This window comes from Sorex araneus, chromosome 3, assembly GCF_027595985.1.
Source record: "Sorex araneus isolate mSorAra2 chromosome 3, mSorAra2.pri, whole genome shotgun sequence".
Lineage (NCBI taxonomy): Eukaryota > Metazoa > Chordata > Mammalia > Eulipotyphla > Soricidae > Sorex > Sorex araneus.
The window spans coordinates 39,170,647-39,187,727 of NC_073304.1; the positions used below are offsets into that span (position 1 = coordinate 39,170,647).

Here is a 17,081-nt window from a genome sequence, read left to right on the forward strand (position 1 = left end):
TGTTATCCCGCTGCTCATCAATTTGCTCGAGTGGGCGCCAGTACGTTCTCCATTCATCCCTGTGGCATGCTAGTGTAACCCAATGGCGTCTACTCACTCCAGGAACAAGAGCCTCAAAACGTTGGTTCAGGGTCTTGATGAAGAAGTCTGACCATTTCATGGGTGGGCAGCCACGCATTCTTTTGACGTCCCATGGAATCCAGTCGGTAATGGCTCTAGTCCAGCAGTCATCTCCAAATTGCATTATGTGTCCGGCCCATCTGATTTTTGACGCCTTGGCAAACAAAACAGCATCCCTGATCCTCAATCATCAATAGACCGGATTCCTTCTCTCACTTGAGTGAAACGTGATACTCCAAGCATAGCTCTTTGATTCCTCTTTGGGAGACCTAAATAGTGTTCTCATCCTGTTTTCATAGGGCCCAGGTATCTGAGGCGTATGTTAGTGCAAAAAGAATTGTGGAGTGGAAAAGATGTGCCCGGAGCCGGAGGATCTTTGTCCTCTTAACAACTTCTTCGACGCTCTTGAAGGCATTTCACGCCGTTCTCTTCCTCCTGAGCAGTTCTGGTGCCAAATTGTTTGTCATGTTGAGTTCTCGACCTAGGTACACATAACTGCTGCATTCAGAGATGTTTGTTCTGTTGAGAGCAAAAGGAATGTCAAAAGGAAGTAGTTCATTTCTCATGAACATTATCTTTGTGAGATTCAGCTGCAGTCCAACCTTTCCACACTCAGGGTCAAAGTCAGCCAGTATTCGTGCTGCTTGGCTAATGTTTGGTGTTATTAGAATGATGTCATGGCATGGCAGAGCCTGGCAAGCTACCCGTGGCGTATTCGATATGCCAAAAACAGTAACAACAAGTCTCACAATAGAGACATTACTGGTGCCCGCTCGAGCAAATCAATGAGCAATGGGATGGCAGTGATGACAGAATGATATCATCAGTGAAGCGGAGGTGGTGTAGTTGCCGACCGTCTATCTTCACTCCCATTCCCTCCCATTACAGTCATCGCATGATGTTCTCGAGGATGGCACTGAAGTTTTGGTGAAATGGTATCACCCTGCCAAACCCCTCTCTTTACATCAATGATCACTTCCTTGTAGAATGGTGAGATCCTGGTGGTGAATCCATAATGCAACTCGAGGAGGATCCTGATGTACTGAGTTTGAACACCCTCTTTGGCTAGGGCTCTGATGACCAATTCAGTCTCAACAGAATCAAAGGCCTTCTTTAAATCAATAAATGTTAGACAGAGCGGCATCTTGAACTCTTGCAAAACCTCAATTAGTTTGGTCACCATGTGGACATGGTCGATTGTGCTGAATCCTTTTCAGGACCTGGCTTGCTTGCATGGTTGTCCTTCATCGAGTGTTTTGCCAATCCTATTCAGGATGACTCAAGTAAACAACTTGTAGGTGACAGATAAGTGGCTGAATGAGCAATAGTTGCTGATGTCATGGATGACTCCCTTCTTATGCAACAGAATGGTCCTGCTGACTTTCCATTGGGACAGAACCTTGCACTCAGACAGGTAGCGTGTGAAAAGCCAGGGTATTGATGAGTACTGGTGGCAGATTCTTCAGGTGTTCAGGTCTGACCTTGTCTGGACCAGGTGCTGTACGCATCTTTACCAACAAAATGGCATGTCAGATTTTGGAAGGGAGAACACTAGGAACAACATATCAGTCCTGCGGAATTTGGTATGTGGGCAGGTGGACGTGGCTATTGAAGAGATCTAAGCAGAAGTCATGGATAACCTTCTCCATTGCCCTTCTGGAAGATGTGATAGATCCATCAGGACATCAGAAGGCAGTCATCTTGGTCTTGTAGTTGGCAAAGGACAGGCGGGTGTTGCTAATACTTTTCCCGGCTTCTGCCACATCAGTCAACACTGCTGCTCTTCTCTCTTTGAGGTCTTCCTTTATTGCTTCTCTGCACAGCTTTGCGAGCTCAGGCGTTAACTTGTGATTGCCTGAGACTTGCGCCAAACCATGTTAGCGAATGAGCTTGAGAGTTCCTGAAGACAGGTGTCTTTTTGTGGCTTTCTTACTCTCAGAGTTTCTTGCAGTCACGGAGGTACTGCACCAGTCAATTGTATTCCTTGTCGTTGTTGTCAATGATGGCATCTTCCCATATTGCCGCAATAGTGCCAAAGAGCTCCCAGTTGGTGGTCTTTCTGGGTGTTCTTTTCTCAAACTTTGCAACCCTTTCTCCCTGCTCCATGAAGTAGAATTTCACACAAAGGAGACACTGGTCTGATACCGTTTGGACTTTTGTGACAACAGTGACATCGGTCAGGCAAAACCGTCAATTGAATATCTCTTACTATTTCAAACTTCCAAATTCAAAATGAACAAATCTTATTAACTGGACACCACATACAATGTTCAAATACAAACTTCATCTTTCAAGTCTTGCCTGTTTGTCACTCTTCATAAAAAAAGTATATTTTTACATTGGAAAAATTAGAAGCATTTTTCAGTCACTCAATTCTGTCACTCTTCTCATAAAAAATTTCTTTATAGTGGGAAAATTAGAAGCATTTTTCCATGTCTAAGACCTCCCTCTCAGAGAGCGCTGCAAGCTATCGAGAGTATCCCGCCCGCACGGCAGAGCCTGGCAAGCTACCCGTGTTGTACTCGGTATGCTAAAAACAGTAACAAGTCTTACAATGGAGATGTTACTGGTGCCTGCTCAAGCAAATCGATGAACAACGGGATGAGAGTACTACAATGCTAAGACACCATGAATATAAACAATGGCTCCTGCTTACTATTTAGATTTTACTAAAATAAAATATATATGCAGTCAGCCAAACGTTTTAACTCCACATATCCATTTTTAATGGTTTTCTGGATTATCTTGATGCTAGTGAAATACTACAATAAAGCAAGCCACATGAATATTCTGGCTTTCCTGTGCATCTAAAAGTTATGTATGCACTATACTATATTCTATTAAGTATACAGCTGTATGTTTAAAAAGGCATTATATGTACATAAATTTTAAAATACTTAACTGCTAAAAAATGTTAACAACCACACACTGCTAAGAAATACTAGCTCAACATAGCTAGTCTGTGGCCACTTCCATAATCTTCAATTTGTAAAAAGTATAATACTCCAAAAAATAAGAAAATGAAGTAGTTTCATTTTGTGATATTACTCATACATTATTTAAATTGAAAGAAGAAACACTACCTAAATAATTAACAATGAGAAAGTGGTTATGTAAATTATAATACTTATACGTGACCTGACAGGATACTATGTTTATGGCAGATAATGTGAAAATGTTATCAGTGGGAAAAAAAATAGGGCTCAAAGATGAGCTATAAAGTTAAACATAATAGAACAAAATGAATTATAAACAAATAGCAGTAACTATAGTTTTTCTTTTTCTTCTTTTTATTTTTGGGTGTTCAAATATTCTTTAAGAATCATAAGGAGGGGGAATGGAACAATAGCACAGCGGGTAGGGCGTTTGCCTTGTACTCGGCCCACCCAGGTTCGATTCCCAGCATCCCATAGGGTCCCCTGAGCACCACCAGGGGTAATTCCTGAGTGCATGAGCCAGGAGTAACCCCTGTGTGCATCGCCGGGTGTGACCCAAAAAGAAAAAAAAATCATAAGGAGGGTTAGAACTTTACATTTAAAAACAGAAATCACTTTAATATTTCTCATTTTTCAAACTAAACTTCTGACAGTTTTTATTGAAGCTGTGCTTTCAAATTTCTCTGTTGTTTAGTAATTTAAGCATTATTTGGTTTACTAATAATGAATACAACTTTTCAATTCTTTCATATAATCAACATTTTAAAATCTTTTTTATGAAATAAAATAATCTGAAGGATATCAAAATATGATGACTAATCATGTTATAAACATATTCTTAAAGAATACTAATAGCATTAATTGCAAAAACTATTAAATCAGTGTAGTCTTTTACAGGAATTCATGCAAGCTGTATTCAGCATAAACCTCCTTAAAATAAATAACTGGATGCAGTCATTAGTAATCTATTTTAGGAAATTATGTTTTGATATTAAAGAAATCAATGGTACGCTTTGAGAGGGTTGAGAGACTGTAAATCTTAATCAAGCAAATCAGGGATAATTTACTCTTTAATGTACCTTCAAGGCACACTCTAGTGCTATTCTGGCCTAGACCAGAAGTTTAGCCTCCACAGAAATCATTTGGAAAGCTGCTTCCCTTGAAGCGGTGGAATATTTCCAGTTAGTTACTGTAGTGTTCTGTCTGCTTTGCATTTTTCTCTGAATGAAATAGGATAATTAATAAACTCTAGTTACAGTACAAAGACCAAGTTTCAGCAGCAGCAATATTATGTTTGGATCTGGAATGAGGGACATGTGTTATTCAAATCCAGTTCAACTCTCAGAAAGTTAGCCATTTGGAATTTACCATTATTATTTTTAAATTCCTTTCTTTCTTATGTTTACCATCATTTTCCTCTTGCCATTTTTTGTTTTGTTTAGTTTTGCCCCAACAGGCTATACTGGTCACTCATATATTGAATGTCTACTATGCAACTATATCATACTTCTAATTTTTCTTAATATGTTTCTAAATGAAATTCTATTAACTAAATGTCACAAAAGTTCAAAAGAAAATAGAATGCTATAATACAAGAAATATAGTATTATATCCTCTTATAAGCTGTAACACTAGAAACATAGGATTATATATAGAATGCTATAATACTATAACAGTATTTTTTGCCCTTTCAAATGGCATAGAAAGGTTATACTTAGGGTTTTTTTTCTTTCATTCATCAGCATTTCCACAGCTCCAATTGTACAGAGACTATAAAAGTGCTTACACTGAAAAAGTTCTGGAATCCAAATATACAGATCAACTCTACAGTGAATACTGACAGTTATATCATATAAATATGTCACTAATTTTTAACTTTTAGATTCAGCTTATCAATAAAACACAAACAGTTTAAATATGATTATAAAACAGATACCAAATATTATCAACTGTGACAATGTAAAGGTACAGCAGAAAGGGAATACAAAGAAAAGTAAAAGAAACTATAAGGTCACTAATATATTATTACACAGAAGAGTCCAGAGATGGACTGTCTAAAGTTCATAGAAGAAAAAAAAAAGTCAAAAAATAAATAAAAAAATAAAATCCATAGAAGAAAAACAAATATCAATAAGTTTATTTAAAACTACAAAATATTCCATGAAGGAACTATTGGATACAAAGCAATGAAAATTTAGAAGGTGTAAGAAAGGATTAGTACATGCAAGCCAAATCCCCATCTTTCACGATAAAGTATAAATAAATAATAAAGACTCAGGAAGGGTATCGCCCAAGGAATTTTTTAAATCTCAAGGCCCAGCAGATTGCACACTTTCATGAATAACATTGTGAGTTTGACCCATGGTACTGCCTCACATGATTCCCAAGTGTGACCCCCCTCTCTGCAGCTGTGATGCTTAATGCCTTAACTGTATGATTCCCAGTGCACCATAACCAAGTGCCAAGTGTCACAACCAACTGTGACCCTGACACACCACAGCAGTAATAGTAATAATAAGAGCAAGGGGTGGGGAAAAACAATAAAATATAAAGCTCTGAATGTTGCTCACTGTGCTGTGAAACGAAACTAGAAATAAGGAATAACAAGGAGTGAGAAACTACTTACCCCGAGGCCTCCTGCAAAAGAATGTGTGAGCATTCACATGCACACACAAAACTATATATACACAGGCATTTGCATGTGATGAAATATTACTTTTTAAAAAACACGACCACTACTTGACTTTTTAAAAATATTACTTTTATTATAAAGAAATCTGTAGGGCTAGGGACAAGTAGGCTGAGTTCAAAGGGTTAGTGCATATAGGCTTTACGAACTGGACACCAGATTTGATCCCCTGAGCACTTCCAGGAATAACCCATAACAATTTACAGACTTGTTCCTGAGCATAGAGTTGGGGGGGAGGGAGGTGGTGACCCCAAAATAAATAAATAAATCGTAAGAAGTATTTTTAAAATGTTTCATCCTGTAGGAACATCATCTTTTGCCTTAGCAAATAAGAAAGCACTTCTGCTATTGAAAACACTTAACTATAAAGACAAATGATATGATCTGAAGGAATACAAACAGAGGAAATAAAAACCAAGCCCAAGGTTTCCCAACCTTGTCAGTACTTCCAGCACTACATTTCTGGCCCAGCTAATTCATCATAGTGAGGGGCTGTCTTACACACTGCAGGATGTTTAGCAGCAGTAGCCCTGGCCTCTTACCCTTTCTATGCCAGGAGTATCTCCCCTCTCTCCGGCTGTGATCATCAGAAATGTCTCTAGACAGTGCTAAACGCCCCCATGGGAGAAGCAAGTGCTATGAGAATCATTTAGTAGAAAAAAGGATGAGACAAGTATACCAATCCACTGAATATGGAGCCACATAACCAAGTCTAATTAATTGTTGTGGATCTACTGAACTATGTTCACAACCAGAAGGAAAAGATCAAACTATAAATAGCTTGGGCTACTAGTATTTCTAACTATAAGCAAATGTTCACAGTGAGTTTTGAGATAGAACATAGGAATCTATTGTCTCTCAATCATGCTCAGTTCTGGTGTGTCCTAAGTGAGACAAAATCTAAAGATGAATGGGAGATATATTATTTCTAAAGCAGTTCCATAACCTTATATGGTAGCCTCCCATGCCAGTGCTGGGCAAAAAAAAAACTCACTTTGGCTACATGGTAAGTTAGTGATAAGCATGTCATGTAATTATTGAAAGTTATACTTTATAAACTAAGACATTTTAAATAGTAAGTTTGACTAATATAACTTTTACCCAAAGACTGATTTTGGAACTTTTAAATTATTCCTCTGAACTGTTAATACATCCATCCATCACCCATGTGTTCAATTTTTATTTAATACCCTGTGTTTGACAAGGCATAGTTTGAGAGATGCAGGAAAACAATGATTAATAGTTTAAATACACACAACATTTTTTAGGTCTATCTGCCATGTAGATACATGTTTTGTTTTCATTTTGCTTGGAATGTGTTTGTTTGGATCTTTGCTAACCCTGTTGATCTAGATAACACACCAATAACATTCACTGTTTTTTCTTTTTCCTTTATTGTACTGTACGGCGTTTTATTATACATAGTGTTTTTATCCCCAGTGGCTACTGTAAAAAATTATCACAAACTTGGTGGTTTAATATAACAGGAATTAATTCTCTCTCAGCAGTTCTGGGGAAGAGTCTACAATCCTTCCACCGAGTCCACTTCAAAGTGTCCGCACGGCCACACTTCCCCGAGGCTCTAGAACTCATTCCCTGTCCTGCTGGCTGCCAGCATGCTCTGACTTGATTTCATATCCCTCCTACCTCTGCCTCTATGGTCACACTGTCATCTCTCATGATTCCAATCTCCCTCTGTGACATGTGATTGAAATTGACACATGAGTTCACCCTACTTCAATATCCTTAATCACACCTGCAATGTTAATTTTTTTTTAAAGCAAGGTACTTTGTACTGAATGAAACTTACTTTGAAAGATGTGACAGAGGGAAAAGAAAAGGAAGATGGTGTTCAAGAGAGAAGATGAGCTAGAAAGAGCAAGCAAGCAAAGATACAAGCAAGCGAGATATATGCTCTTCAAGAACACAGGCTTGAAGAGCAATCTGCAATGTTGTTGTTGTTGTTGTTATTGCATTTTAAAGCCACACCCAGCTGTGCTCAGGGCTTATTCCTGACTCTGTGCTCAGGGATCACTCCTGGTGGGGATTGGGGTCCATACAGGGTACTGGGGATCAAACCCAGTTTAGCAGCATGAAGGCAAGTTCTTTACCTGCTGTACTATCAGAAACGGATTTCTATCTTGAATATAGTGTTGAGGAAAGCTGAGCCTGCACAGCCAACAGTACCTTTGTGGTAAGAACTTCTCCAAAGTGAAGGTGACTCACAGATCTGCAGTTCAGTTTTCCTAAGAATTCTGTTTACTTTCCACTGGTGCCAGATTCCCTATTTCTTTGTTACTACCTGCTTTGGTAAACACATTTTCCATTACTAACTATTTATGGGTACATGGAAGATAATCTTTAAGTCTTTGTAAGCATAAAGATGCCATTATTCTTCTACCATTGCACTTCAACAATAATTTGACTAGGCACAGAATTCAATATCGAAATAATTCCCTCCGAGACTTTAAAAAATATTATTTTTAGACTTGTTTACAATACTGCTTATAGGAATTCTTTTGACGCATTCTTGAGTCTTCATATGATATTTTTGTTTTTCTTTTCTGAAAAATTTTAAGATATCCTCTTTATAATTCTTTTCTGATTCTTCACAATAAAGTGTGTTGGCCACAGAGACTAGCACACATCCAAAAGAACAAAAGCAACCGCTGTTGGAGAGGATGTGGGGAGAAAGGGACCCTTCTTCACTGCTGGTGGGAATGCCGACTGGTTCAGCCCTTCTGGAAAACAATTTGGACGACTCTCAAAAAATTAGATATTGAATTCCCATTTGACCCAGCAATACCACTGCTGGGAATATATCCCAGAGAGGCAAAAAAGTACAATCGAAACAACATCTGCACATGTATGTTCATCGCAGCACTGTTTACAATAGCCAGAATCTGGAAAAAACCCGAATGCCCCAGAACGGATGACTGGTTGAGGAAACTTTGGTACATCTATACAATGGAATACTATGCAGCTGTTAGAAAAAAGGAGGTCAAGAATTTTGTAGTCAAGTGGATGGGCATGAAAAGTTTCATGCTGAGTGAAATGAGTCAGAAAGAGAGAGACAGACATAGAAAGATTGCACTCATCTATGGTATATAGAATAACAGAGTGGGAGACTAACACCCAAGAACTGTAGAAATAAGTACCAGGAGGTTGACTCCATGGCTTCGAGGCTGGCCTCACGTTCCGGGGAAAGGTCAACTCAGAGAAGCGATCACCAACTACATTGTAGTCGAAGGCCATGTGGGGGAAGGGAGTTGCGGGCTGAATGAGGGCTAGAGACTGAGCACAGCGGCCACTCAACACCTTTATTGCAAACCACAACAGCTAATTAGAGAGAGAAAACAGAAGGGAATGCCTTGCCACAGTGGCAGGGTGGGGTGGGGGGGAGATGGGATTGGGGAGGGTGGGAGGGACACTGGGTTTACGGGTGGTGGAAAATGGGCACTGGTGAAGGGATGGGTTCCCAAACTTTGTATGAGGGAAGTATAAGCACAAAAGTGTATAAATCTGTAACTGTACCCTCACGGTGATTCTCTAATTAAAAATAAATAAATTAAAAAAAAAAATAAAGTGTGTTGGAATAAATTCTTTTATTACCGGAGACTAGAAAAACCACTTTGCAACTCACAACTAAGTTCCTTAAATCACAAACTTGTATTGTCCTATTGATATTTTTTTACCACCAGTTTGTCTTCTAGTTAAAATTTCTAAGAACTGCACACAAGACAATGTGCATTGAGTCCCTACTGTTCTTTTCTCGCCCAAATCACAAGTATCTAGTTAGAAAGCAACTATTTTGGTGGAAATTTTCCTTTAGTCTTTAAAACCTACTAAAATTTGATTTAATTTTAATACTTTATTCATTAATTTTTTTAATTTTCTCCTTCCCACACCTTTGCTGTCCTTGTGATGTGCCAGAGGTTGCATACTTGGTTTTGGTGCTTGCACCAGGGGCCACACTTTATTGTGGTGTGCTGGGTGGGGGAGGTCACATTCAAGTTATGAGGGGGAGTGCTGGGAATTGAGCTTATGGTTTCTTACAGCATGTAAGGCAGGTGCTATAACACTGGGCCATATCCCCGGTACTATTTTCTTTTTAGCTTCTAAGAGTTTTGTGTTCTCTAAATCTACCTTTTATAATTTCTTGTTCTTATGTTAAGGATCAATATCCTCTTTAGTTCTTTGTAGTTATTCAATAAAGAACTCTTTCTGAAGTTTTCATCTGGAGTTTACAATAACCTTTGATTCTTCTTTTCCTGAGTTTTAGTTTGGTCTCTTTCTTCCATTATTTTTAAAATAGACTTTACATTTAGAACAGTTGTAGGCTCGCAATGAAATGGAGCAGAAGATACAGTTTTCCTATATTTCACCTGACCTCACACTTGGAAAACTATCTCTACTAACACCCCCATTCACCAGAAAGGTTCATTGTTACAATTAAGTGAGTCTGCAATAACACATCATTACCTTCCAAAGTTAAATAATGTTATTTGTTAATTAAATAATTAATATATTTATGACATTATCTATACCATTTTTAGATGAAAAACTAAGATTACAGAGATGATCATATCTTACAGGTTAAATCAGCTGCTAAGAAAGTTTTTTTTTGGGGTGGTTACACCCCGTAATGCACAGGGGTTACTCCTGGCTCATGCACTCAGGAATTATTCCTGGCAGTGCTCGGGGGACCATATGGAATGCTGGGACTCAAACCCGGTCGGCAAGGCAAACGCCCTACACAATATGCTATTGCTCCAGCTCCTAAGAAAGTTTTGATACACCCCAAACCTTAAGTAAAATCTAAAATAGCAGAATTTCATGTAAAATTTACTTAACTTTCATAAAAGCTGAAATTTCTCTTTACCTTTAAATTTCTCTCTACCTCTAAGAAAATAAACAAGTAAATTACCCTGTAAAGACTTGATAGCCCTATCTCCAACCAAATGAATCAAATCAAGCACAACTTTTTATGACAGATCAATACACTGAGAGCATGTAAAATTACATATTATTCTCTATACATACATATACTTATATGTGTATGTACATATATGTAAATGAAAAAGCCTACCTCCACAGAGAACTGTATAGATTGAAGAAATGCAATCAGTGGAAGACAGGTGCAGCAGTGTATATGGAGAATCATGAAGAAGTTAGCTCATGAACCAAGTATGCTACAAAAATTGAAGGCAAAGGAAAAAGAAACAGAAGTTTTCACTTTTTACGTCCCAAGCTTGTAGAATGCAGTAATAGTACCAGAATTTTAAAATCAAACATGCATTATAGAGGAAAAATACTAGCATCACTTATAAATCTTCACAAAAGTATCACTCCCAAATTGAAATTAATAAAGCAAAATGTTTTAGTTAAAGAAATAATTCTAGTTAGTAAAGACCCATAAAAAATAACCTACTAAGGTATTAAATAAACTATCACAACAAAATAACAATAATTAGGGGGGACACCACTGCCAGCCTGCTTCATCCTGGTAGCATTCAGGAGTTGCCCCACTAGGACAACAGCTGGTGGTTCTCAGATGGCCGTGTTGTGCCACAAACTGACTGAAGGGCTCATACAGGCAAGTGTGTGTGTGTGTGTGTGTGTGTGCGCGTGTGTAAATGTATGTATGTGTGCAAGGCATGTACTTCATCACTAAGTCACATCCTGATCCCTAGGTAACTGAGACGATAGTTTTAAGTGGTGGTCTGAAGCGTGAAGCTTATGTCTAGACCCTGAGCATATATACACAAGGCCCTGAGTTCTATCCCAGCCTGTATGGCCTCCCAAGCACTTGGCCCTCTGGGTATGATCCCTATAAAACTAAGGAACTATAAAGAGAAGAGCTAGACTTTAAAACTGCACAGTTTTAACATGCTCAAGAAACAGCTTTGAGCTGTTTCAGCCAAACTAAATCTGTTTTTACCATGATATATTAATTCTGCTTTAAAGTATGAAATTATAAGATTAGAGAGAATACTATGAATTTACCCATATAAAGATTAGACTCATACAGGGCTGGGGTGATAGTATAACTGGTAGGTCATGCCTTGCATATGGCAGACCCAGATTCAATCCCCAGCACTCCATATGGTACCCCAAGCCCTGCCAGGAGTGATTTTGCAAGCAGAGGCAGAAATAAGCCCTGAGTACTGCCAAGTGTGGGCTCCCAAAACAAAAAGGAATGAATTAAATAGGTAGGACCAGAGGTAGTACGAGATGGGAAGGAGGGGTAAGTAAAATACATGCCTTGCATGCAGTAGACACCAATTTTATCCCAGGCACTTCATGGTGCCTTGGGCATTTAAGGGTATAGTCCTGGGGGCTCCCCAGTACTGCCACGTGAGGTCTTGGAGGCCTGCAGGGCTGGAGTGGCTCAACAGCATCTTGAGGCCCCCACTCGGAACCACCAGTCACTTGGCTGAGAAGAGCCAGGAGGACCCCATGGCTTCCTAAGCACTACTTGGAGGCACCCCTTCACCTTCCCCACAAATAAAAGAATTAGACTCATGATTCTGATATCACAACTGCCTAAATTCAAAACTAGAAGATACTAAACAGTTTTAAAAAGGGGTAAGGGGGGTACTGAGAATCAAAGATTATTTGTTAACACCAAAAAAGAAAACCTTAAAGGCAGTTTTGCAATTCACATGCTGTTATTTACTATGACATAAAAAGGATTTATTCACTACAGTTAAATTATATAATAAAGTTCCAGATAGAAAAACATATATATGTATACGTTCACCACTATACATATACATACATATGTTTTTCTATCTGGAACATTATTATATTGGGCAGAGCCTAGCAAGCTACCTATGGCATATTCGATATGCCAAAAACAGTAACGATAGGTTTTATTCCCCTGACACTGAAAGAGCCTCCAATTGTTGGGAAAGATGAGTAAGGAGAGGCTACTAAAAATCTCAGGACTGGGAGGAATAGAGACATTACTGGTGCCCGCTCGAGTAAATCGACGAACAACAGAATGACAGTGATACAGTGATATATGTATGGAAATATATATATATTCAAATTTATAATTGAAATTATTTTTGTCACTTATTTCTAGACTTGAGAGTAAAAGCACAAAATTACTACCCAACTAACTCTGAAATTTAGTAACTTAACCGTTTACATTCCTGATTCTAACACCTTGTCTCTGTCTGACAAACAGGGAAACTGGGAAGAGAATGTAGGAACAGGCTTGGGAAAGTATTTTCTTTAAGGTGTTTCCTTAAGGAAATGCCAGAGAAGAAATACAATCAGAATGTATACTCCATAATACAAAGTTTGGATCCTTTGAACACTTTTCAGGTGCTTCCCCTTATCTACTTGGACTCAGAAAATGATGCTGTACATTGTGGAGAAACGCATCAGTAAGAAAGCTAGTTTCCTCCCTGTCTTGGGATATTACCTTAGAGGACTGGGTCTACATATCCCAGCCTTTTAAAATTTTCCATATTAATAATCCTATGAGTAATAATGTATAGTCACTGGAAATTAAATTTACCACATCCAGATCTACAAGTGGATATAATTTTAGGGACCCTTCATCAGATGAATCAAAGTAAAATTTTACTCACCTGTTTGAATACACAGACTGAGAAGGAGATGAACTGAGTAAGAAGCCAGAAGAGCGACTATCAGCAGCAAGAAACTAAAATATAACAAAGTACATGGTCAACATAGCAAAAGTTTACTTTAATGGTATCTCATCACAAAGAAATTTTTCCTCACATCAATTGTTCATGTGAATGTCTGAGTAGCGGGATTATGGCCATTTAATAAAGAGGATACTCTTTAATATTTATCAATTATATTTCAATAAAAATACACTGCTTTTAAAATCAATACAGGGGGTTAAAGGCACTTGTCTTGCACACAGCCAGTCCAACTTCTATCCCCAGCACCATATATGGTTCCCTCACGTACACCAGGAGTGATCTCTGAGTGTAGTCAGGAATAAGCCTGAGCACCACTGAATATGACCCCAAAATAAGCACATAAAACACAAAAAGGAAACAAGAAAGCTTAAAACAAAACCAAAATTTCCTTTTTCTCTAACACCCACATTGGTTGAGTAGTGATTCAGTCATTCAGTAATCTAACAGTATTTCCTATTCCACATGTCTCAACAGATTTTGGCTGTGAAATGTATTGTCTTCTTTTCCCTTTTCTCCATACCTCCTCTTCTAGTTATCTGTACCTTCCACTGAATACACATTTGGTATTCAGTCCAATACTCAATTAGACTACATTTCCTAGCAACATTAAACACACACCAATGTCCACCCACACTCCAAATGAAGCGAATACATTTCTAATGACACAATTTGAAGGACGTGCAAACAATCTAACTAGAACCTCTCACCAGAAGTACAAAAGGAAATATGTATAATCTCCTACTTATTTTCAAGATGCTGATGCACCAAGCTTCAAGAAAGCTGTTCCCAGTCCAGTGCCTCACTACTTGAAGAGCTTCTCTCTTTCCAGTCTATTTAAGTAATAGTAAAACTGAGAGATAAAAGTCCATTCATCAATAAACTAACATTAGAAACTCCCCAAAATGACAGTTTGATGTCACCAAATGGCAAATGTGATATTATTCACTGAGAACATATTGTACATGTTAGGTGATAGCCATGAGTAGAAATCTAATTTTTCAAAGAAAAGCAATTAGAGGGGCCACTCAGGATGGGAGATGTATTCTGAAAATAGACTATAGACCAAACACGATGGGCACTCAATACCTCTGTTGCAAACCACAACACCCAAAATGAGAGAGAGAGAGCAAAAGGGTATACCCTGCCACAGAAGTGGGGCGGGGGCGGGGTGAGTGAGGTGGGGTGGGGAGACACACTGGGATCATTGGTGGTGGAGAATGGGCATTGGTGGAGGGATGGGTACTGGAGCATGGTATGACTGAAATGTAACCACAGAAGTTTGTAGTCTGTAACTGCACCTCACGGGGATCCATTACAAAAAATATTTTTTTTTTAAATCAGAGAAGCAAAACACAAATCCCATATTTATATACTGTCCAAAGTGTCACATACAGCTTTGAAAATTTCAAATTGTGAAAGCTTATAAATATACTTCATATTAAAGGAAGTTGGGTTACTTAAAAAGTAGTTAGTCTATCAAGAAATTGAAAATAGGAGCAGTAATAAATTAAGGAGAATAAATGTGCTTTAAATTTCCTAATAAAATAGGCCTGCTTCTACTGACATAACAAACTTGTTCATTTGTTCTATTAACCATGGTCATTTATTCTATTAACATAGCCACGAAGGGTAAGGTCTAATTCTGAAGGATTTCAAAGTGTAGCAGGGTCAGGGAGATGGCTCCAGAAGCTAGAGCATAAGGAAGCCCTAGGTTAGACCCCCAGCACCAAGTGCTCTCCAAGCACAGTCCAGGAGTAGCTCGAAAAATTCAAAAACAGAACACAATTTAGTGGGAAAAATAACTTGCATACAAACTATCATGTAACAGCTTGTTTCTACAAAGTCCTACAGAAACACGGAAAAGCTAGGAAGTCTGGCCTTAGAAAGAGAAAAATAAAACCAACCTAATAATAGGAGATGAAGGTAATGAAAACATGATGTGTGCTTCATTTACACTCACAAATTGCTATTTATAAATAATCTACATGATTTATAAGCTCTGATGCACTTTGGTCAACCTGAAAAAACAAACTTTTTCCATTTTTAAAAAATTCATCACACCCTTTGGACTGAAAAAAAATGCAATTACATAGTCTCCAAGATACAGACTAGTAACAAAGAACAACAGGAAAATGCTAAGTTCTTTCTTCTCAGTATACTATCAAAATGCAAAATAAAACAAAGAGTAATAGCAAAACAAAGAGAAACTCACCCAAAACCAAGGACACCAGTATTAGCCATAACATAAGCTAAGGCAAGGATGCCACTTCCCATGATGGCATTCATCAAATTAAACACTGAGAAGCCAAATGAAACTCCTGGGGATCCCTGTCTGTGGGGTTCCTGTAAGCAAACAAAGGTAACAGTCCTGTAAACACACATTTATATGTCGGGACAGTGAAGTTGACTTCAAGAATGACAGGTTATGGAGAGGTCCCGCACACCACCAAGCACTGTGGCACACTTATTGCTCAGCGAGCAATGACCTTCTTTTTCCTCTTCCACCTCCTGCAAACGCAGCTCTAAAAATTGAACTTCCGAGGAAAACCATATGCAGAGAGGTCAGACTCGCTGACTCAGTAAAAGCCAGGACTACCCAGTGACTACAAAGAGGAAGATAGTCAGGAACCACCACGTGATAGGGAAAAGAGAGATGGGAGATGGCCTGGGGCATGTGACTGCCGAAGTCCTGAGTCAGCCAAGAGGGCTGCTGGAGGCACTGGCTCCCCAACTAATTAGGCCAGCAAAAACCGAATTTCTATTTAAAAACTTAAGAGGATGGTCAGGAATACTTCGCAATGATGATGTAATTAAAAGAATCGACCCACTTTGTTTTGGCCAGGATTATTGCATGAAAATCCCTGTCCTTAAATGCCAAGAGGCAAGAAGTCCTGGAAGCTGACAGTTCAGGGACTTGGGTTAAGACAGAAGCCAAGCATCAGGGCAGTGCTAAGTGCCTTACTCCGGGGCCACCTTCACTCCCTTCGCCGCTAAGGATGCTTATGGGCTTTCAATGGCTAAATGGGTGAAAGGAAAATCTGTGACTTGCAAAAATCTCACAAGCCTGGTCGAGGGGAAATGAAAGGACCACCCTAGTGCGGTTTAGGCAATAGGGCCCCCCAGCCGTCACACACTTCTACCTGAGCCTGCATCTTCAGTATTTCTGTCTAGGCATGTTAGATTGCCATCACCTCTATAAACACCGCCTGATCTCATCTGGATCTCGGCGGCTGTCTTTGGGTCTCACACCCCCCCCCCCAAGGTCAGGCTCCAGCCTCTCCCCTTAATGGGAGCCATCCCCCCACTTTTCCGGGCCTTCACTTGGCCAGCGCTTCAGGGAAGCCGGGAAGCCTGCAGCTCCGGGAAACGAACTGAGCCCACTTACGTTGCTTAGCAACGGGCTCGACTCTTCCGCCTCCGCCTCTCCGGGTTGTGGATCGGAGACAAACCAGCCTGGCTCGGCGTTGATGGTCCCCCAGGGTGCTTCCATGCTGCCTGCTGGCCGACTACCAGGTCCATCTGCGCGCTCCGATCCCTGCCCTCCCGACCGCTGTCGCGCCAGGGGCGGAGCTAGCACCCGGCCCCTCCGGGTTCCCGTAGCTCACCAGGGAGGGAAGAGAGGAAGGAACCGACGCCGACTGATGACGCTGG

General features: G+C 39.4%; 1 protein-coding gene across 1 annotated transcript in view; it reads right to left on the reverse strand.

Moving 5' to 3' along the window:
• SLC38A6 (solute carrier family 38 member 6) overlaps nucleotides 1-17,012 on the reverse strand; it is a 71,874-nt gene extending 54,862 nt beyond the window's left edge. The window contains exons 1-3 of the mRNA XM_004612378.2: nucleotides 16,816-17,012; nucleotides 15,643-15,773; nucleotides 13,350-13,423 (exon numbers count right to left, since the gene is read on the reverse strand). Coding sequence (XP_004612435.2) covers nucleotides 13,350-13,423; nucleotides 15,643-15,773; nucleotides 16,816-16,920 — 310 coding nt within the window. The 5' untranslated portion in view covers nucleotides 16,921-17,012. The remainder of the gene's footprint in view (nucleotides 1-13,349; nucleotides 13,424-15,642; nucleotides 15,774-16,815) is intronic.
• Nucleotides 17,013-17,081: the final 69 nt, after the last annotated feature.